Source organism: Gallus gallus, chromosome 27 (genome assembly GCF_016699485.2).
Source record: "Gallus gallus isolate bGalGal1 chromosome 27, bGalGal1.mat.broiler.GRCg7b, whole genome shotgun sequence".
Taxonomy (NCBI): Eukaryota; Metazoa; Chordata; class Aves; order Galliformes; family Phasianidae; genus Gallus; species Gallus gallus.
In genome coordinates, this window is record NC_052558.1 from 2,211,766 (window position 1) to 2,235,305 (window position 23,540).

The window sequence follows — 23,540 nt, forward strand, 5'->3', positions numbered from 1 at the left end:
CAGATGGAAAAGTCATGTAAAAGCACGTTCCTATGGTGCAGGGGAAGGCTTTCAGAAAGCAGTGCTTCCCACTTCTTCTGTTAGCACTCAGAGGCAGACAACAGCCTCTGCCTCCCTCCCTTGCCCCCCCCTTCCCTTTGACAGTAACGTTTTCGACACCATTTCATTGTGCCCTTCAGTAGAAGCTGTGCAGCCATAACACACTGCAGGAGTACAACCTTCACCAGCAGCAAAAGAAGGGGAGTTTTGCAGCCAGGTCTCTTCTGCTGTCCTCTGCAAGGCACGGTGCGGCACAAGCAGAGGGATGGATGTGCATCCATCCGCACCGGTTGGATGTGAGCTGCTGTGCTCTGGTTCTGTAAGGTTCTCCCTGCACAGCAACGGCTCCCCAGGATTATTTTCAGGGGGATGGTCCATACGTGCAGCACACGCACAGCTGTGCTCTCCCGTTTAGAGCAGCACCAGCTCCTTTGTTCCTGGAGGGTCGGGGATCAGGTTTCCCTGTGCTGCATTCCTCCTTCATTGGCTGCAGAGCTCCTGGGTGCATCTCCCTTGCTTGTGTTTGCTCTGTGTGAAGAGAACCCCACTGATGGCCTTTGTCCTGAGCGGCCGTGATGGCACTTGGAAGTGTGAATCCATTGGAGATCTCCATCTCAGAGCGCTGCGTGCCGCGTTGGTGTAGGAAAGGAGCAAACCTTTCTGGAGGTGCTGTGCGATGGCTGAGTCGTGGTCACCCTCCTCCTCCTCCCAGGTAGCTGACGGCACTGCTGCCGCCCAGGCACCTCCACAAAGGCTCCATAGGACCTCCCAAAATGACGTGATGGCAGAAAGCTATTGTAGAACTGCTGGGTTTTCATCTTCTTGGACGCTCAGCCTCGGGTTGGGAGTGCAGGGCAGGAGCAGTGCGATGGTGGCACTGCAGCAGAAGGAAGGGCTGATGTTTGGGGGTTATCTGCTGCATCCTTCACAGCTGCCACCGAAAGCTATCATAAATGTATGTGTTTGCTTGCAGAACAAGGAAAGGGGGGAGGAGGGAGGAGGAGGGAGCTGACAGCAGCCCGGAGCCAGTCAGCCTTCTCCTGGAAGCTGCTAAATCCTTTCAGTGCATCAGAGCGGCTGCTGGGAGTGCTGACCTGGCTTTAACCTCTGAAGAGCTTCCCGGAGCTGTTGGCTCTCACAGCACAGAGGCAGCCAACTGCTGATGTTTGAAATCTGCTACTGGAAAGAAAAGTGTTCACAGAACCCCGCGCTCCTCCACTGGACCTCAGTGCTGATGGGTGCTGTGTGTCCCAGCAGAGATGCACTTCTGATGTGTGGCTGAATGCAGAACATCTCCAACACTGCCATGCAAGGCTGTACTCTTGCCAGCACATAAAGAATCACAGAATCATGGAATGGTCTGTGTTGAAAAGGAGCACAGTGCTCATCCAGTTCCAACCCTCTGCTATGTGCAGGGTCGCCAACCACCACACCAGGCTGCCCAGAGCCACATCCAGCCTGGCCTTGAATGCCTGCAGGGATGGGGCACCCACAGCCTCCTTGGGCAACCTGTTCAGTGCGTCACCACCCTCTGGGTGAAAAATGAAGTCCTGTGCTGCTCTGCAATGCTTATTGGGGAGACTATTTGGAGCAAAGAGATGTTTATGATGCTGAAGCAGCTGAAAGCAAAGGCGGTGAGCTGAGTGGGTCCTCCTGCACCGCTGCTGCCATGGTGTAGGTGGGTCTCATCCCATGCACACCAGTTGGCTTCCCTTAGGTTTTGTGTGCTTTACAATGAAGGCTGACTTCTGAGCTGTCAGCACATCACTGCTTCCTACATATGTGTCTGTGGGTGAAAAATGGGTTTGTGAATAAATTGGTCCGGGCTGCATGCTAAGCAGAAGAGATGCTGCTGGCAGGAAACCAGGATGGGTTTCTTTACAGATCTGTGTTTGGAGAAGGGAGCAAAGAGCAGCTCAGAGGTCCCTCCAAGATGGATTTCACTCTGGTTAGATACCGTTGTGGCCCTACAGCTGTTGAGATCAAGTTCTGACATGTTCATCAGTATTATGAAGCGGTTGGTTAATAATGAATAAGGTTTCTAAGAACTGCAGATTTTTCAGTCTGCCCATCCGGGCTCATTCCCCAGAGGAGGAGCTCCCTGAAAAATGTTGGATATTGATGAGCCCTGCTTAGTAATGCATCTGCATCTTGCAGTGGTGGGCAGGTCATCTGTTGGGCAGCACTGGTGGGAGCGCTGCATCTCAACAGCATCGAGTGCTGTAGGTACCATTCCTGGATCCTGATCCCATCGTGGCTCTGTTTCCTTAAATTGGACAAACTGAGCTAAAGGATGGCCGTGTTGGCACTCGTGGCTCACCCTCAGTGTGAGGGGTGAGAAACCCAAACAGCAACTACGTCATGGAATGGCATTGCTGCCTTCCCTGGTTACGTCTCCATGGCACCGAGGGCTGGGTTGGCTGCTGAGATGGACCCTGCTTAGATACTGGGCAGGTAATGGGCTGGCAGAGGTGTGTGCAATGGGTTGGGGGAGGAATGGGAGATAGTGCTGGAGCGAGTGAAGCAAAAGTAAGTGGCACAGAAGATGTGTTGTGTTGAAACTGAAATCTGTTTGGTTTACAGCCCGGGCTGGTAGAGGGAGAACACGGAGTGAAGGGTTGAAAGGATTTGTGGAGTTATTGGAAGAAAGAAACTGAAAGCTAGAGGGAAATTCGGTGCTGCCAGCTCCCACGGTGTTATTTTGGATTTGGATTTGGGACAGAGGGCTTGGAAGTGTTGTCTGTGATGGCCTGAGGTCAGGTGGGGCTCTCTGCTCTTACTGTAAGAGCAGCAGGAGTTTAACCTTTGTGCTTATGGAGAAAAGCTCAACAACGGCCTGAATGTGCCCAGTAAGTTAAAACCAAGTATAGAATCATAGAATGGCTGGGGTTGGAAGGGACCTCGAGGATCATCACATTCCAACCCCCCTGCCCCAGCCAAGTAGGTTGGTGTATGAACAACTCCCCTCCACATGCCTCCTTTTTGCTCTCTTGTTTAAATCTGATCACTTTAAAGCCAGTTTCGAGGCCATTAGGAACCTGAGAGAGCCCCTCATCTGTCATTGTGCATTCCTATCGCAGAGGTTCTCCTCCAGCTGTCCTTAGAACCACAGAACCATCACCAAGGTAGAAGAAGAGCTCTCAGATCACTCAGTCCAACCATCCTACTTGTGTGGTTTTATAACAGGGGTGTCTTCAAATAATTGTATTGTGGGACACGTTTCCTTGTTTAACATCTGTTGTGCTTTGGAAGATCAGAACTGTTGCCTGTAGATGAGATTTGGAGCCTTTATAACAGATCTCTTTGATGTTTGCTGTGCTTAAAAACACTCATCACTGTGTTTCCCCAGACAAGACCCTGCAGTAGAGGAGCTGGGGCTGTGCTGCTCTGTGCTGTTTGCAGAGGGCTGCGTGCAGTGCTGCTGCTCTCCTGCATCTCTGCTCTGCACAGCACGCAGCTCTGAGCCCCTCACAGGCATTCCTGCTGTTCCTCATCCTGCTTGTCAGGGAACTCAGATTTAGAACCGAAAGAATACAGGGTCGGCATGATGCTATGGCCGAGGTATTTTTCATTACGTTCCAAGAGCTTTGTGTGCTCCCTGTGATTGATGGTAGCTTCAGGCTTGAAACAGAAATGGGTTTACCTGTTTAATCTCTGTTGTTTTTAATAGGATTGGTGATGTGACTTGAAGCAGTGCTTGTTTTTTCCCCTCTATGTGAGACCACTGTTGTGAGAGAAGTGAAGCAGATGAGGAGCAGGCTGGGGTTTGACCTCCAGCTTCAAGCAGGGCTGAGGGGTCCAATGTGCGCCCATTCCTTCCTTTTAGCTTGGACATCTCCTATGTGACATGGCAGGTTGTATCTATACTTGTAGTATATTGCCCAGGGAAGTGGTGGAGTCTCTTTCTGTGGATATTCCATTCCATCTGGACATTGACCTGCATGACTTATTGTAGGGAACTGCTTTGTGAGGGTTGGACGCAATGATCTCTGGAGGCCCCTTCCAGCCCCTGCAGTTCTGTGATTCTGTGACATTGGAGGGCCACGTTATACAGTTCCTCACCCATAGATTTGAGTTCAGGTCTTAAACTGCAGATTTCTGCCACGTGAAATAAGTCTGGTGCGGCATCCAAGGGCTGGAAGTGGTGCAGCGCTCTGTGCAAGGCATGCATGGGGATGGGAGTGAAACCAGGTGAACCTGCAGTGTTTGCATAATAGTCTCCTATGCAATGTTTGAAGCTCACTGCTCTGCTGCAGTCATTTTTTAATGCAACAAAATCCGTTTTCTTCTTGGGGTTTATCCTTAATCTCTACCTGTAATATCATAGCTGCTGCTTGTCATTAAGTGGTAGCCATAGAAAACTGCTTTTTCCTGCCATTCCATCTGCAGTGTGAGCAGAAAGGTGATGTTTTCCAGGCGTGATCTTTGCCTCGAGGAGAGCTGGATGGAATGGCAAAAATCCCTCTGTGTGTGTGTGTGACTGGAGACAAGTGCAGCTGGAGCTCTCATGCTCTGGGATGCAGACGGGCTTGCAGCTACAGAAGAAGTAATGCTTATTTCCTGTAAATACATGATACTTCTTAGCAAAGTGCAGCACTGGCTGCGGTGGCATCGAGGATGCTGTCGTGGATGAGCTCCTGCTTGGATAAGTCTTGGAAAAGACCTCTCAAATCCTCAAATCCAACTTTACCCCATCCCACCATGCCCATCACCATGTCCCCACGTGGCACATCCCCACATTCTGGAACACCTTCAGGGATGGGGACTCCCACACTCCCTTGGGCAGCCCATGCCAGTGCATCACCACTCTTTTGGAGGTGGAGAAATGGTTGTAACATCCAACCTGACTCTGCCCTGGTGAAACATGAAGCCATCACCTCGCCGTATCATTAGCTACTTGGGAGAAGAAGCCAACCCCATAGAGAAGAGACTGACCCTGTAGGGATGCCTCCCCTCCTGGCATCCCCACACTGGGCTGCACAGAACCCAGCTGCTGCCAGTGGGTCTGGAGCCTTGCAGCAGGGTCTGCACAGAGATGAATTCCTCAGTCCTGCCATCACAGGGCCTTTGTGCTCCTTAAAGGGCTGCACAGCTCTCAGATGTTTTAGATGCCTCAAATTCTGTCTGTGCTCCTATTAAATACAGTGTAGATTGGCCACCAGCTGATATGTTGAAGATCTATATATATGTGCATCTGTGTTTATCTGCACATGGCATTAGTGCAGTGCTGTTGGGAAACACAGCCTGCCAGGTCCCGTGCCTTCAGCACATGAGCTGCCCCATTGCTGTGCCCCCTGCCCCCATCCCTCCTGTGCCCCCCAACCCCAGCCTACACATGGCTCTACTGGAGCAGCCCAGAACTGCAGTATTCTGCCTTTTTTGGTACCCAGGTTGTGCCTTCCGGATGGATTCAGCAATGGGAAGAGCACAAAGTGCTGTTCTCTGTGCACAGCCCTGCAGCCCTTCCATCCATGCTGCATAACCCAGTGTGGGGCTGTAGCCTGGCAAAGGCTCAGCCCAGTGAGATCTGCTCCCAGCACATTGCCCCGGGTTAAAATTCCTGCTCTGATGTGTCCGAGGTCATCAATTTATCTTTCCCAAATCTAGAGCATGCCACCTGGTTTTGTATCCTTCTCTTCAAAGATGGGACCCGTAAGAGACCTTGCAGCAACGTCGGAAGAACTGTTGGTTTCCTTCATAACCTTTGCATTGAGGAAAGGTTTCCTCTGTTACCTCCATCAGTGTGACAGCCACTGTGTCACCGGGCAGTGCTTTGGTTTGCACCTCAAGGGTGCGAGGACTTCAAGTATGAGGCTCTCATGGGTGCTGCTGCAGCCCCTTTGGCACTGAATTCAGTGCAGCTCAGGATTGTGGGCTGTTGGGATTCTTTGTCATTAGGGCTCATTTTCACAGCCCATCACTGCTCGTTTCACAGTCCTGAATCACAGAGCCATGAAATCTCAGAGGATTGGCCCTGAGTGTGCGCTGTAATGATGTACACTGCAGCAGAGCTGTGTGAGCATCAGCAGAAGTTTGGAACCTGTGCTTCGTTTCTGAAGGTTACGGTGGAGCACAGCACAGTGCAGCAATAAGGAAGCAAAACTCTTAAGTTATAACTCTTAGAAGTCATATTTTGCTCGAGAGAAGAGGTAAGAAAGGTGACGTTGGTTGGGCATAGAGCCTGCCAGCTGCGCTTGAAAAAGCTTCCTTTGACCCACAGTTATTTTGGTTTTTACCCTCAGTTTGGTGTATTGAAGATCTTAGCTGCTGGCGTTTCTCTGCTAAGGTTAATGAGAAATGATTAATGAGAAATAGGCTGAGGTTTCTGAAACGAATGTTCTGTCAGTGGGATGTGCTGTGCCCAACACCGCAGCCCTGGCTGTTCCAATGGAGGTTTTATAGTTAAAAATGTATTTATCAGTGTTGGCAGCCAAAAAAACCTCTGAAGTGTCTCTCTTGGTTTTATCTTAGCTTCTCCCATTGAAGTGTCAGTGTGTTTACCTGACAGAAGTGGGTGTCCAAATGCCAACAAACAGATGCGGCCCTCATCAGCTGCGTGTGTTGGTTTCAGGTCTCAGACTATGTTACAAAGAGCTGAGTTTTGGGACACCCGTGGGATACACAGGCATTGAGCTGACAGTGTGCACAGCAAGCACAACAACCAGAGGGAGAAAGATAGGAAAGGTGAAGGTTGAAGGCTACACCAACTCCATTGGGATGGATGCGGAGTGGACGTTTCTTTTATGTCTTTGTATTTGGGATGATGAGTTGGTGGCTTTCCATGGAAATGATTGATCTCTCGGTGTAAAGCTCAGCTTGGGGATGGGTGGTAATGAGGGAGAGCATCCCATGCTCCAGGAGGGACAGCGGTGGGATGTGCACCACCAGCACGAGGCCACAGAGCCACACCATTGTGCCCAGGGACAGAAATGAGCAGAGAGCTTGGCCTTGGCTTGGTATTTACCATTGGACTAAGTGAAAGCGATGGTTTTGATGGGATTTAGGAGATAAATATCTCCAAGTCCATCTACGCGCACACTCAGGAGAGTTGGAGTGAAGTTGATTGTTGGGTTGAATGGTGAGTTATGTGTTAATATATCAGCAGGGCTGCTCTTGGGAACCGGGCAGTGCAAGGGGGTGCGGATGGGTTGCACAGAAAGCGTCCCAAAACCAGCGCAAATCAAACCATTGGGTTCAGGTTCTGAGCTGCACTCACCCAGAGGAGCAGTTGTTGGTGTGAGGAGGGGGGGAGTTCTGTCTGTGTGGCATCTCATGGTCAGACAGCCTTTGTAAATCACAGTTTGTAAGGCGATACGTTTCTGAGAGCGCCGTCTGGAAAGGTTGTGGCTGTGATGCGAATTCAGAGGTAGGGGCAGCGCTGCTAATGGATCGCCCTTAATTGTTTCTGGGGTGGTGTACTCTTAACGCAGCGTTGCACATCATTTTTAACACTCTCTGTAATTACAAATGGCTTCTATCAGTGTGAGCCCCGATGCTCTGGCAGAAGCGGTATCATTAAATGCAATTTCATCTCTGATTTATGTGCATGCGGGACGTGTGACGAGCGTGGCTTTTTGGCTGCGGCGTTGCACAGCAGTGTGTGTGTGTGCAGGCACTTCTTCAGTGCTCATTTGCTTTGTGTTTCCTCCCTTCAAGCCACTTTGACGAGCTACTCCGAGAACGTGGAGCGCACGAAGTATGGAGGGGAAAGCAGCAAGGAGATGGGCTCGGGAGGCAACCTGAAGCCCTGGCAATCCCAGAAGTCCAGCATGGACTCGTGTCTGTACCGCGTGGATGAGAACATGACGGCGTCCACCTACAGCCTGAACAAGATCCCGGAGAGGAACCTGGAGACCGTCCTGTCCCAGTCGGTGCAGTCCATCCCGCTGTACCTCATGCCACGGCCCAACTCGGTCGCAGGTAAGAGCGTGATGGTTTTGCCTTTGGGTTGGGTTGTAGTTCAAGGTGCAGTCCTTCCATGTCATTGCCCTTGTCGTGTGCTCCTCATCTCCTTTTTGTACTCATCATCGTTTAGTGGGACAAAAGCTGTCTTCTCACATGCCATAGTACTTCTAAAGGGAAAACTCTGGTGGGAAGAGCTGTTTCTGTTGGTTTATAATGGCTGTTTTGGCTGTTTGTGATGTCGTTTTTACAAAGCTGTACAGCTGTGAGATTATTGGCGAGGAGATGTAAAAAAGCAAAAAGTATTTCCTTCCTGTCCTGCAATACAAATACGCAGTATTTCAAACCTGAGATCGATTCCACATCTGCCATTTCTTATCTTCCAAAGGGAAAAGCCAAGTGCCCAAACTTCCCCGCTGATCCTCAGAGCCTCACAGTGAAGCCAATCAGGATAAACTGCCTACAGAATGATTGCTATGGATCCCACCTCTCTCCATGGGACTTTGCCCTGGGTGCATTAGCACACACGTGTGCATGCCCTGCTTCCCCTGGAGCAGCACCTGAGATCGGCCAACGACCAAACTTCTTTTGTTCTGGCATAGCATCAGATCACTCTCCATCTCATTTCAGATGCACTGTTGGAAAGGTTCTTAAACAATGCAGCAATAGCTTAGTGGTGTCTGAACACTGCTGAGGTCAGCCCCAAAGAACAGCAGCAAGAGGGAGGATTAGAAATGCTAAAGCTGTACAAAAAGGCTTCTTGTTTGGAGTTATTCTTTCTTGCATTGCTGCTGTCTGTTTTTCGCTTGCTGGGTGACTTCTCTGGGATTGCCCATGGGTGATCCTTATGGGTCCCTTCTGACTCGAGGAACCCTGTGATGATGTTGAGATGTCTGTCTCCATAGACACGTGGAAAGGTTTGGCCTTGGCCTGTGTGCAGTCCAGAATCTGTGCTGGGATAATGGCTGTTAAAGCAGCAGTGCTTCTCCACCCAGGCTGCGTTGCATAACTGGATTACATTGCCTCTTTAATCCCACTCCAGACAGTCAGAGGCCCAAAAGCAATGTAGGAATGAGTTTTTCATCAGTACTGAAATACAGAGCATGGTGGTACAACATCTGCCACGCACTCACATCTGAGAGACTAAAAGCATGGGATTTCAGCATGGAAACAAGTTCTGGGAACAAAAAGAGTAGGAACTCCAGCTGCAAAGCCTCATCACGTTGTGTTGGGGTTCACTTCTTGTGGGTGAACCCTCACCAACACCATCAGAGGAACGCCGGGCTGTTACTGCACACATTAACACATTGGATTGGTTGGGTTGCCTTTGGGAGGGGTTGTCTTGCACAGTGCATTTGGAGGCAGAGGTGAAACCCATCCAGCAGAGCTGGGGAGCACCTCTTCTGTGGTGCTCTGTAATGTCCAATCTGTAATGTCCAACTAACACAGATATTCCAGGATAAAGTGGAGTGGGAATAATGATGGAAAAGAATGCAAGGTTCGGATTAACCCTTTGGTCATTTAATAGTCAGATGTTTTTACCTACAAGTTCATGCACTGCAGCGTTACATTTTCTAGCTGCTATATGAGTGCATGAGTGATGGGAGAGGGAATCCAGCTCAGAGCTGCATGGTTGGCTGCAGCCTATCTGCTAAGCATGCTGCTGCCCAAAGGCAGTGCTGCCTGCAAGCCACCTCCTTGCACCAGTATTGCACACTTTGCAGCCAGCTGGCAAACCAGAGCAGTGTGCTAATTGGGCTGGAAATTAACCCTGCAGATGTTCATCTCGAGGCACAGGTTGGTAAGCATGGAGCAGGGCGGGTGGCCGTGCTGTCTTTTAGCAGTGTTCCATGCGTGAAGCTGAGCACCCCTTTGCTGACACCCACTGTTCTTGGCTCTTTTTTGGTTCTGTTTTGTAATGCTGCTGAATGGGTGCACGAGCAGTCTGTTTACACCCAATCTGTTCTAGGGATGCCGTGCATGGCAACACTTACACCTTGTGGCTTTGTCATGTATTTTTTTTTTGTTTAGTTTTCTTTTAAAGTTGTGCTTTCATAGCCTGCAGAATGGCAGCAGGCTGTTTTGACACCAGGCTCACAATCCATGCCATGCAGTGCATCCCTTTGGTCACCTCCAACCTTCGGACTGCAGCCCTTCTCCCCACATGCATCGATCCAGCCTTGCATAAAACATCTTCTGAAGCAATTAAAAGCAATTTGTTGGGAACATTTCTCTTGAAAGACCAGTGGAGCACCTTGGAATGCCAACGTGGGCTGTGCGCTGTGGTGGAGCACTTGGGAGATTGCTTGGATTCATGGCTTAGTGTATCTGTGAGGTGATTTTGTTAAGATGTGGGAATAGTGCAGCACTTCTTTCTTGTGGGTCTGGGGGTGGGAGAAGCCCAGGGCAGCTCTGCAGCTGGGAGGGCACAGTGCTGACTGTCTTTGTTTGGTACAGAAAGGTATTTTTGAGTTCCTTAGGGAAGAGCTCCTCATTGAGTTTGCATTTGCCTCCTGCACTCTTCTCCCATGGGTTGCTGGAGCTAAACTTCCTCCAGCCTCATTTTGCTCATCTCTCCAAAATTCCAAGGCTGGTTTTGTTCCCTCTGCTATTTCTGGTCTATACTGTTTCTGCCATTTTCTTCACCATCACTTTTACAAGGGAAGGGCTTCCCAGGATGCATTCCTCTTACCTTTGGATATTGCCACAGCACAGCCCAGGAAATGCCAGATTCCATCCTCTGAGCCACATAGAAGCAGCTGCAGTGCACTGACTGTGTGCTGCCATTGGAAACCAAGAGGTTAAGGGAATTCCCTCCCCACACTGGTGACACAGAGAGCACTTTTTGGGTGATAGCATCACCTGCCTCTCAGGAGCGTGGGCTTCATGGTACAAAGAGTGTTCCTTCACTCTGATGTATGGCATTCACAGAGCATAATTGAGTCATCAGCAGTTCTAATTGAAACCCCAACCTCAAAGCCAAAGAGAGAAAATAAAAGAAGGGAATGGAAAGGAGCAAAGAAGTGGATACAAAGCTTGTCGGGCAATTCCTTGTGATCACAGCAAATCACAGCAGAGGTGGTTGTAATTCCCTGTCGTTGCATTACCTGTTCTACAAAGTGCTCTTTGCTTTTGTGCTCTACCTCTCTGCAGAGATGGAGCGTGCTCTGTTCTACTGTGGGAAACCAGAGCTGCAAGCAGCCAGAGGTTGGATCCAAGAAAAACACCTATAAAAGTAATCCCAGGTCTTCCAGCAGTTCTTTCAAGTTCAGCTGTAGGGCTCAGAGCCATGTGAATGCATTGGCTTTGCTGCTTCACTCTTTTATTGTTCACGGAAGCTGAAAGCTGCAACAGTGTTTGCTTTCTTCCTACCACATCCCAGGCAAATGCACGCAGTAGTTCATCGTGCATTCTTCCAAGGTGTCTCACAGCAATCAGCAGGAGGCACTTGGCACTGGAGCTGTGCATTCAGGCTTTTGGATGAGCACAAATGCAGGGATGGACTCAGCAACAGCCCCGGGCAGGAGCAGCAGGGGAGCTGTGTGCGAACACCTGCTTTGCCCATAGGAAAGAGAATGGATGCCAACCGGCCACAGAAGGAATTCAGATAAGACCCAAAACGTAACGTTACCCTAATTGTGCTCGACTCCTCCTTGCTCACTTAGAGCAGACATCCAGCCCAGCATGATGTCATTCAGTCTGAGTTGTATTTATTCACATGCTGAACTGGGATGCACGGGGAGGATCTCACCTTGCAGCGGTGCGTTCTGCCCCAAGCAAACCGAGCCCATGTGTTTGGCTGCTGCATCACAGCTCCATGCCAGGGCCTCCTGTTCCACGTTCAGAGTTCATTGGGACCTTGGAAGGATTGCAGCAGCAGCACGCAGATAGCATTTTTGAGGAGGCATTTGTTCCTCCTGTGTGTTTTATCTGCAGTCGCAGTGTCTTGCAGCACAGAATAAACCTCACCATTGAGGGGAAGCTTCTGTGAGTTTAATAGTATATTTTATAAGATCAATTCATCTTGCATAATGTTTGAAGTACCGCAGCGTATTCTCAGGAAAAAAAATGACTTCTGTTTCTCTGGCTGGAGGCCTCTTTAATTATTCCTCTGTTCTAAATGGGAAAGATAAATCTCAGCTGATCAGTGGGGACACTGCAGGGATGCTCTGTGACAGAGCGCGGGACGCAGCAGTGCTGGTGGTGGGAGCAGAAGGGCAGCTCTGTGCTGCTGGGAGCATCTCCCCATTGGAATCGTAGAACTGTGGAATCCTTTGAGTTGGAAGGGACCCCTGAGGGCCACCTCTCCCAACTCCCCACAGTGCACGGAGACACCACAGCTCAATCAGGTTGCTGAGGGCCTGGTCCAGACCTGCAGGTCTTTTTCAGCAGGGCTGCACTCAATTCTTCCATCCCCTAGCTTGTATTGGTAATGGGGGTTACCTCAACACAGTTGCAAGACCTTGCACTTGGATCTGTTGAACGGCACGAGGTTCACCTGGGCCCAAAGCTCAGCCTGTCTAGGTCCCTCTGGATGGCATCCTGTCCCTCTGATGTGTCACCTCACCCCACAGCTTGGGGTCATCAGCAAACTGCTGAGGGTGCACTCAACCCCACTGTCAAAGTCACTGATGAAGATAGGAAAAAGTATTGGGCTCAGCACTGTGACCCCTGGGGGACACCACTCATCACAGATCTCCATCCAGACATGGAGCCATTGACCACCGCTCTCTGACTCGATCCTACAGCCAGTTCTTCATCCATTGAACAGTCTACCCATTGAATCCATATCCTTCCAATTGGGAGAGAAGGATGTTGTGGCATACCATGTCAAAGGTCTTACTGAAGTCCAGATAGCTGACATCAGTGGCTCTTCCCGTGTCCATCCGTGCAGTGACACCATCACAGAAGGCCACTAGGTTGGTTAAGCAGGATTTGCCCTTGGTGAAGCCATGCTGGTTCTCCCATATCAGCTCTCTGCCTTCCACCTGCCTTAGCATCACTTCCAGGAGGATCTGCTCCGTGATCTTCCCCAGCACAGAGGTGAGACTGACAGTTCTGTGAGTCCAGTGTGGTTTGGGTGCTCCACATTGTGCATGGCATCTATTGGTGCCAAGAACAGTTGGGCTTTTAACATATCCTGTATGGTTACCAGGAGGCTCTGTGCCATGTGAGCATCACAGTCCCCATCTCTTGGCCACGCAGAGTGGTTAGAGGTAGGATTTTCATGATGTGCCCATGAGGGTGGAGACTACAAGTCAAAAAAAATGGGTAGTAATCATATGATAACATTGGTGTTCTGCTCGGGGGGTAATGGGAATTTTTGAAAGGAATGCAAGTTGTTTCTTTTTATATTGATGGATAACTGGAGGGAAAATGATGGTTGGCTTTAAGTTGTTACGAATTGGCTAAAAGGAGCTTCTGTTGGTGTCAATATATTGAATGGTCATGGATAAAGAAATGGGGCTACTGGGATGTTGAATGGTAATCCCTGATGATGGTCCAGAGAATTGATTGAGCCTGGAGCAGGGCTGAGTTCAGGACATCCCTCTTGGAAATCTTCATCTTGGGAATCTCTCAGTATATAAATACGGGGCAGAATATAAATGGTGCTTAGTCCCAAGATTGCAGTGGATGTTGCAACATTGCAACAGAAGGATGCAGGCATGGTGCAGAGCAGCTGGGCGCTGGGCAGACATTGCACCACTGCACCATTGTGTGGTCACTGGGAGTTCTGGATGGGGCTGGAAGATGCATGGGTGAGCACATATGTGAGAGATGGGCAGAGACCAATAAATTACTCCTATTCATAGAATCATAGAATCACAGAATGGGCTGGGTTGAAAAGAACCACAATGCTCATCCAGTTCCAACCCCCTGCTATGTGCAGGGTCGCCAACCAGCAGACCAGGCTGCCCAGAGCCACATCCAGCCTGGCCTTGAATGCCTTCATCCAACATGGTATGGAACACCAGATTTTCCCGTGAGGAAATGACTTTGGAACAGCAAAGTTATCTTCTTTAGCTCAGATGACATTTTTTTGGATTTAGTTGTGTATTTTTACTGGTCTCTCAAAGATTTGGTTGTTTTGCCATGCAGCAGTCCCTGTGCCTCCCCAGAGTTCCCAATGTCTTTGGGATCCTGAGCATCACAGGGAGGGGACAGCGTGGAACCACAGAATGGTTGGGTTGGAGGGGACCATACCCAAACTGAGTAGTTCTTATAGAGTTGAAGGACTGTGGAGTTCAGCATAAAATCACACCGTCATGAGGGCTGGAAAAGCCCTCTCAGATCACCAAGCCGAACCCCAACCCACCCCCACCATGCCCACCAACCACACCCCTCAGTGCCACATCTCCACATCTCCAGGGACAGTGACCCCACCACCTCCCTGGGTGCCCTTCTCCAATGCATCATCGCTCTTTCAGATCAATTTTCCTGATATCCAGCCTGCAGTGCATCACTGAGTTGTCTTTAACGCAGCAGGAAATGCTGACTGTCGAAGCTCGTGTGCGTGCAGTTGAGTGAGTTTCGTACTGGGGGATATCAGATATAAATGTCTCCATTTGTCTTTGTTGTTTGTGAACGTTGACAAGGGAGCAACCCCGAGCAAACACCACCAGGGCACGAGAAACCACTGCCAAAACACTTCTTGATTCCTAGCTGTGGGAAATCAGCCTTGCCCCATCTCAGCTGTGTTCACCGGTGGTACTTACACCTGGATGCTTTGTTGACAAAAGGAAACGGGAGCTAAGATGGGCTCTGCTCTCTCCGGCAGCCACCAGCTCGGCCCACCTGGAGGACCTGGCATACCTGGACGAGCAGCGGCACACCCCCCTGCGCACCTCCCTCCGCATGCCCCGGCAGAGCGTGGCCGGAGCCCGCACACAGCAGGACCTGCGAGGTAGGAGGAGGAGCCACGTGTGTGCTGTGTGTCGCTGTGCTGTATGGGGGATGCGCTCCTGGTCTGTGTGGACGCTCCTGCAGGCGGTCCCTGAGCTCCTCTCCCCTCTTGCTCCCTGAACGTCCCTCTGTTTCTGAGCGCTGGGTTCGTTCAGAGCATCGGGAGTTCTCCCCTCGGTCCCTTTGGGGTCACCCCCTGCAGCAGGGGCTGCTCACAGTGGTGGCATTCAGGTGCCCCTCTCACTGTTCAGAGGCTTTTTGAGTGGGGAGGCTTGTGTGCTTCTTCCTGGCAAGCCTCACACGAGGTCATCAGCAATGAGAGGAAGCACCAGAGCTGGCAGTTCCGCCTTCTGTTTAATTCCAGATAGACTTGGCACTGCCATAACGCTGTGTCCATGGGCCTTCCGTCCCCTCTTACTCTTGGTTTTAGCTTCCAGTAGCTCTGGGAGCATTGGTGGCCCTGCAACCGCTGCGCATCCCCCAGCTGGTGCTCCCTTCCCGTCACCAAGTGAGCAAACAGCAGAGGGGCTCGGAGGGCAATGCAACAGGGGCTTCTTTGGCTTCTGCTGCTCTGAGAGGTGAAGAGGTAAAAATTTCCATTCCTGCTCTGAGAAAGCAGCTCTGGGATGTGCACGAAGCACACGAGCCCCCAACTGTGGGGAGAGGAGCGTTTGTGCTGTGCTGGATTGCAGTCTGTCATGAAATCATCTTGGCTGGCGAGGCGGTTACAGAAATGGATGAGCAGCAGAAAGCAAACTTTGACAGACAGAATTTCCATATGTTCGGGCAGAGCAGCTTGCCAAGCCTTCGTAATTTGCAGTGCTTGCATCCAAAACATGGAAGTTTATTGTAGGAACAGAACCAAGTTGTTTTCCAGACGAGCTTTTGAGAAACGTAGCGGCGTGTTTTCTTTCTTCTCTTCCTTTGTGTGTTTTCCCTTTGCATGTTGCATGGGAATAGCAGCAGTGTTTGGGTTTTTGGAACTTGTTTCTGATTCTGGTTGAGGAGAAGATGTGCTATTTTTAAAAAGAGTAGGGGAGAGAAGATGGTGTGAAAAAATCTAGCCAGCAGTATTTGGAAATATTTTCATTTCAATGAATGTACGTTATTGGGGGTTGGCTTTTTTTCCCCCCAAATGGGAAAGAGCCCAGATATTGCTGTGAGACTGCATTCATCTGCACTGCTGCAATCTCCAGCTCTTTGTTCCGACTGGAAATGCTAAACTTGGGTTCTGCTTCACTGCCTCCACTGTTGGCATTGTGTTGGGGCAGTGGGTCTGGACCCAGTGGGCTGTGGGTGCAGCAGCATCCATCACAGCCCACTTATTTGGGTCCCAGCCTTTAAGAATCCCAGTGCAGAGAAATTAAATGGGGACCATCTTGGCTATTTTTTGTGCTTCTAAGTTGGTTATTTGAACCAGAAGAGCAACTGTGCAATGTAATCCCCAAGGCTAAGAGCATTACAATGTTTGTACCGTGGCAGGTTTTTAATAGGATGGTGAAGGCTCTTTTTGGTGTTGCTATTTTGAGCCAGCGTAATTTGAAGCTGTTATGGGTTTCTGTAACCTAGAATAGAACTGCAGAGTGGTTGGATTGGAAGAGACCTTAAAGATCCCCCAGTTCCAACCCCTGCTGTGGGTTGATGCCATCCAGTAGGTCATACTGCCCATGGCCCCTTCCAACCCAAAGCACAAGGTGGTGGTTGGGATCTGCCGTGGTGGCACCCAAATGGTACAGTGTTGGAGCACCCCAGCTGCTGCCATCAGCACTTCTTTTCCTCCCAGAACATCAGTGGGGATGAATGCAGGGGGAGAACCTCGTTGGGTCAGGAAGGCTCATGGGGATGGAGACTCATAGAATCATAGCATCACTAAGGTTGGAAAAGACCAATAAGGTCATCCAGTCCAACCATCAACCCATCAAGTGGGGCTGCCCACACTCGGTGCTGCAGTGGACCAGGACTGTTGGCCAATACAGACTGTGTGGCAGTTGTTTCCCTTAAACTCTTTTCTGTAGTTTGTAGGTGTTTTTCCCTCTTGATGCCTATTCCATGCTGCAGCCTTTTGGGTCTATTACAGCACAGTTCAGCGTTTTCAGGCACGCAGTCCATGAAAAATAGGCACAAGTTTCATAGTGATGGATGGAGGCACTTAAGATGACACTTGAAAGAAGCTGCGGTCTGAAGCAAGGAAAGGAAATAAATTCAACATTTGGCTAGTTTATGGGCTCCTATTTACCAAAGGACACAGTAGATGCTGATAGATACTGTGTTATTCAGAACCACATTTCACTGTAATAAATATTAAAGTGCTTCTTGCTCAGGCTTCATCTCCAGATGCTGGCAATATCCACGTTGTGCATCTCAACCCCACACAAGCTTCCTTTGGACAGCAAGATGCATTTCCATCGGGAGCTCAAATGGTTCTGGAGCAAAATAGCAAACAAATAATGATCTGTGGGCGCTGGTTGTCAGCACAGTCTGGGAAAGCAAGTGGGTTCTGGACAGGCACTGAAGGTTCTTTCAGCAAAGCAAGATAACACAAACTTACATGGAGCAGCAGAGGACGCCCTGCATGGTTCAGGCTGAGCTGTGGTTTCTGCTCGTTGGCAGCCCAGTGGGTTTTGTTGAGTTGTGCACGTAGTACAACCACTGTACTTGGATTTAATTGATGTTTTCAGCTACAAAAAAAAGAGCCAGGAGAGATATGGCAGGCAGTGCTTCAGCTGGGGGTTGAATATATTGCTTGGGCTCTACCGAAGCTTGCACAGTATTTTATCAGTGCTGTTACACTGCCATGAAAATTTGATGCTGCCAGATTTGGTGCTGTCCCACTCTGATACCCATAAGGGTGTGGGTTTAAGTGATGTTAAGATATTATCAGACGTTCTGGGTATTTCCAGCCTAAGTTCTACAAAATGCCTCATTGGAAATGAACACAAAGCAAGCATTTGTCAGTGTTTTAGGGATGGGAAGGGCGGGTTATTGACAAGGGCTGAAGTCAGGTGGCTAAAACAGTTCATCCAAAATGTGTGCCCATGTCCTCACCCTACATTTCTGAGCCTCTTTTTCCTCCTTTTCAGAGTTCTTTCCATTGGTTCATCCTTCCATTAATTTCTGCCCCAAGTGTTGAAGCTGTGGCGCTGCCTCCCCTCCCTGCTTTCCCTTCCCTCGTGACGTGTTGCTTCACCAGCCTTTTCGTTTTGCTCGGTCCTTTGCTATCAGCTCAGTGTGTAAGAGCAAGGATTGGTTGTTCTCCTGCAGAATGGAGCTGGTGGAGGCTCCAGCTGTGGCTCAGCAGAGCCTTGCAGCACTTGGAGCCCAGTCCTCTGCATGGGGCTTGCTGGCTTGCTCTGCTGTGACCCAGGGAGCCGATAGGGCTGCAAGCCTGGATCATGGCAGACAAGTGGGCACATCTCCACTGGGGTTGTGTTGAGCCTTCTTCAGGGCTGTGCCCATTCATGTCCTGTTTTAGGACAGCCTTTGTCTCTGTAGGATGTAGCAGTTGGTAATGCACACATCCCCATCCTCACCTCTGGGAAGAAATGGGGATTTAAATCTGTTTCCCCCCATCGTAAAGCAGAGTTCGCTGTGTCCCACAGCTGGTGGGTTTAATCAGTGACATCTCTTCATTAGCTCCCGAGGCCCTTTGGTACCTGATGGCCATCTGCTCACCCCTGTGTGGGCTCCATGCAGCTTTCAGGAGAGCACTGCCATACATTCCCATTCACTCACACATCCCATAGGCACATGCATGGGCACAGAGCTGCAGCCTATCAACCCTCAGTCTGAACTCCATGTTTTAAAACCAAAGCAGTCACCTGCTGTCTGCGTGGCCACTTCCCAAAAGGTTCCCCTTAAGAAATCATCTCAGCAATAGAGCGTGGAGGAGCAGCAGCTGTCTCTGCCAGCACAGAGTGCTTCCACCCGTTTCTTTTTTGGGGTTTATACGTATCATCTCCCAGTTACAGACCTTCCAGGCACAACGAGCCGTGTGAGTTGATCCTTCTGTTCCCAGGTTGGCACCGGGTTGGTGTGGAGTTCCTGCTTTTTTTAGGCGTGCATTCCCTAGATAGCTTGCACTGAGTGGAAGGAATGGCAGATACCTTCTCCCTCCACCCCCAAATGTTCCTGCAAAGGTTTCCAGACTGGTTTAGTTTTTCTTATTCACTTGATAATAATCCAAAGGTGGAATGAATGCGAAGCCAAGAGCTGAGCATGGAGCAGCAGCAGCCATGCAGCAGTCCCCGTGCCTCCCCAGAGTTCCCAATGTCTTTGGAATTGTGAGCATCTCAGAGATGGGACAACGTGGGACCATAGAATGGTTGGGTTGGAAGAGACCTTAAAGATAAGCTGGTCCCAACCTCCCACCATGGGCTGTTCCAGGATGCAGAGCTGAGGACACCATCCCCAGCTGCCCTGACTCTGGCAGCCCATAGAAACAAATGACGGTATTAATTCCATCATGGAAACAAACTCCAGCAATGGCCAACTCATTAGGTAAAAACAAAACATAGCAGGCTGCTTTTTTGGTGCTTCGTGCCTCTTTTAAATAGAGATGAAAAGATTCCGGATGCAATGAAGCCATTTGTAGCCCTCTTTCATTACCTTCAGAGGAATTAATTAACCCACAAACGCTTCTGATTTTCCCTTGATTGCCAAAGGGATGCACTTGAATTTCTCCTCCCTCCCCCTGCTAGGCTCTGAGGACCTTTTCAAAAGATGAGCTTGCATACAGAAATGGGGAGATGAGCCCAGCCAGCTTCTGCATCTCTGGCTGTTGGTGCTGCAGTATGTGAGGTGGGTCAGGGGTGCTTCCTGGGCTCCTTGCTAACACCAGGGCACCCACAGCACCACTAGGATTTGCTTTTGCATCTCCCATCTAAAGCAGAAATGCACACACACACAGCTAAACTGGGATAACCACAGGAGGGCAGGGGTTGGAAGGGACCTCAGAGGAGAGGCCAACTCTCTGCTGAGGCAGGGTCCCTACCATAGGTTGGTTTCATCACAGCCACATTTCAGCCACAGGTGGGACAGTGCGTTGCCTGGTGTATGGAGGAAGACCTGCTGCTGTGAGGTCACAGGGACAGGAACAGAGAGAAAGTTGGTTCTGTAGTAAGATATGACATAAGCAAATAGCTGAAGCTGTATTGGTACTTAGGTTGAATGGCGCAGCTTTAATTAATTGTGCCAATTACGAGTGCTGCAGATGGGGAGGAGCACCCCATCGTGGGGAGGAGGCTGGAAATCAGTATGCATTTTTAAAGCATGTTCTGTGTGGGGAAATGGAATTGCATTTGGTATTTCCATCATGAAAAAATTAACTACTCTGATTGGCACATGGGAAGATCCTGTTATGTACACATGTTGGAAGGGGTAGAGTAGGATTGCAGAATGGTCTGGGTTGAAAAGGACCACAATGCTCATCCAGTTCCAACCCCCTGCTATGTGCAGGGTCGCCAACCAGCAGACCAGGCTGCCCAGAGCCACATCCAGCCTGGCCTTGAATGCCTGCAGGGATGGGGCATCCACAGCCTCCTTGGGCAACCTGTTCAGTGCATCACCACCCTCTGGGGGAAAAACTTTCTCCTCATATTCAACCTAAACCTCCCCTATCTCAGTTCAGAACCATTCTCCCTCGTCCTATCACTATCCAGCCTCGTAAACAGCCGTTTCCCCTCCTGTTTATGTATTCCCTTCAGTACTGGAAGGCCACCATGAGGTCTCCCCGGAGCCTTCTCTTCTCCTTTGTCCATCCACTTCTCTGATGTTTTTAGCAGAAAAGATCCCATTCTCCTTCAGTTTAGCCTTTGTTGCAGAGCGAAGGAAGCAGCTGCAAGGAATGTCTGTACTGCATGTAATAAACAAGCTTATCTTCTTCTTACATCTTGCCATGACAAGATGCCCAACAAACAGCCATCAGGTCGGTGGTAGTGCTCAGTTAGCATTAACACGCAGTCCTGTCCCGGTGTTTGCTTGCAGTGCGCTTTGCACCCTACCGACCTCCGGACATCTCCCTGAAGCCGCTGCTCTTCGAGGTCCCCAGCATCACCACCGAGTCCGTCTTCGTGGGCCGGGATTGGGTGTTCCATGAGATCGACGCGCAGCTGCAGAGCTCCAACGCCAGCGTGAACCGCGGGGTGGTGATCGTGGGGAACATCGGCTTTGGGAAGACCGCCATCATCTCCAGGCTGGTTGCGCTCAGCTGCCACGGCACTCGCATGAGGCAGATCGCATCCGACAGCCCGCACGCCTCGCCCAAACGTAAGTGTGGCACTGTGCAGCTCTGCAGAGCCTGGAGCCCTAACCTAACCTAACCATAACCATAACCTAACCTAACCCTAACCATAACCTAACCTAACGTAACCTAACCCTAGCCATAACCATAACCTAACCTAGCCCTAACCTAACCTCCTAACGTAACCCTAACCCTAACCTGACCGAACCCTAACCTAACCCTAACATAACCCCCTAACCTGGCCCTAACTTAGCCCTAACCCAACCCTAACCCTAATTTAACTGTAACCTAGCCCTAACCTAACCTCCTAACCTAACCCTAACCTGACCAAACCCTAACCTAACCCTAACCCTAACATAACCTCCTAACCTGGCCCTAACTTAGCTCTAACCCAACCCTAACCCTAATCTAACCGTAACCTAGCCCTAACCTAACCTAATCCTAACCCTAACCTAACCTTAACCCTAACCTAACCTCCTAACCTAACCCTAAGGCTAATCTAACCCTAACCTAGCCCTAACCTTACCTAACCCTAACCCTAACCTAACCTCCTAACCTAGCCCTGACCTAACCTAACCTCCTAACCTAGCGCTGACCTAACCTAACCTAACCCTACCCCTAACCCTAACCTAACGTAGCCTTAACCTACCCCTAACCCTAACCATTGTCCATCCACCTCTCTGATGTTTTTAGTGAAAAAGATCCCATTCTCCTTCAGTTTAGTCTTTGTTACAGAGCAAAGGAAGCAGCTGCCAGGAATGTTTGTACTGCTTGTGATGCAGATGTACTCTGTAAGGGTCAGAATAGCTGTATCTTCATTCCCTGCCTTGGAAGGATCACAGATTTTCTCCCATCAGAAAGACTCCAATGCTACTTGCAAGTACTCTGTGATTACAAATCCTCCCCGAGGATTTTCTTCAGGACCAGGTTGGATGAGGCCGTGGGCAGCCTTGTCCTGTCCCAGAACTGGAGGTTGGTGGCCCTGCTGTGGCAGGGTTTGGAACCCGGTGATCCTTGGGGTCCCTTCCAACCCAAGCCATTCTGTCATTCTGTTGCCCTCCTCCTTTCCCATACAGACTCAGTGTGTTGTGCTGTAGAAGCCCGTGTGTTGTGCTGGGTGGGTCCCAGCCCATGTGGGTTTGGCAGCCAGGACTGCTGTGCCTCCCAGTCCCATCCAGTTTACAGGTGGGGATGGCAGCGTTTTCCAACCACTCTGCTCCCAGTAAGTGAATAAGACAGGACTAGAAATACCAGGTTCTGTACCTAAGGGTATCTCAAGGATCTAGGTCACTGTATCTCAGAGGCACTGTAGTTAAATCTGTTTACTGGAATCCAGTGCTCCAAGCCATGGAGAGATAACTGAGATGTCACCACTCGGTGCCATGTTGAGGAATGCCACTTGTCAGCACTAACCCAGCAATGCAGGGTGAAAGGCAGGCCTGGTTTCTGTATTTTAGCTGTAACTGTGCAGAGCAGAGGCTGCACATCTCCCCAGTCTGCTGGGAAGGGTTGTGGGTTTTAAAAGGCTGTACTGCACTGAACAGTGCCCTGCACCCTTCCTGCACAAAGGACAGACATCCTCACTCACCCAGTGCAGCCCTTGAGCTCACACTCAGGTGTTCCTATGAGGTTAAAGCTGAGTGATTCCTCGGAAGATAACAACTTCTCTACAGATTTCACAGGCTGGAAGAAGTCTGTAATGCTCTGTAACGTCTGTGTTGAGCAATACATGCTAATTGGGTGCCCTGACTGTACTGCAGCACTTGTATTATCAGCATGAGCAAACCGGAATAAATGCAGCCTCATACCATTAATTCCTGGCTCAGAAAAGCAGTGCAGGTGAAGGCAGTTTTGCATGCTCAAAATCGAGACTGTGCATCTTTGCTTGCACAGAACTCCATTGTGTAGGCAGCAGCCATCCTCCCTCGTTGTTTGCCATTAAGTGGGTCATTGTTTCCATTACGACTTCAGGTTGAACTCAAGGATGCATTGCAGCAATCCATCCAGGCCAGTCCTCTGCCAGCACAGTCTGCGCTTCAGACTGCTGCTTTTAAAGCATTCCTGTAACTGATAAATCAGTAATTAGGCATCACCAGGTTCTGCATGTCTTAATGACATTCAGTAATACTCTGAGTACCTATGAGTGTGAAGATGAGTGGTTTGGGAATGTTCACCCCAAAGGCCAGATGAGTGAACTGTTGTGCTTTTAAAGCTTCTTGCTTTGCTAAAATGCAAGAGAAATGGCTAAAATGCAGTAAGAAGCAGTTCAAATCTGGCAGAGGTGATTCCAGTATGATTCATTATTTGCTTGCAGGCCTTGTCTAGAACGTGGTGCTGCTCTTGCTTCTCTCTGATAGCACTGATGGCCTTCAGAGGAAACATTGGCTCTCAGCACACCATTGATATATGCTATAGAATTGGCACATCATTCAATTGTCTGTCTCCGTTGAGGAAAGAC

The 23,540-nt window shown here is 49.8% G+C and overlaps 1 protein-coding gene across 15 annotated transcripts in view; it reads left to right on the forward strand.

The window, feature by feature from the left end:
* Positions 1-23,540, forward strand: part of TANC2 (tetratricopeptide repeat, ankyrin repeat and coiled-coil containing 2) — a 173,824-nt gene that overhangs the window by 97,667 nt on the left and 52,617 nt on the right. For 13 of the 15 annotated variants that reach the window (XM_004948525.5, XM_015299380.4, XM_015299382.4 and 10 more), the window contains 3 exons: positions 7,696-7,959; positions 14,720-14,845; positions 20,827-21,108. In XM_004948525.5, coding sequence (XP_004948582.2) covers positions 7,696-7,959; positions 14,720-14,845; positions 20,827-21,108 — 672 coding nt within the window. Of the gene's footprint in view, positions 1-2,390; positions 2,494-7,695; positions 7,960-14,719; positions 14,846-20,826; positions 21,109-23,540 lie in introns of those variants that run through there. The other 2 variants (XM_040653210.2, XM_015299383.4) reach the window with 2 other exon arrangements.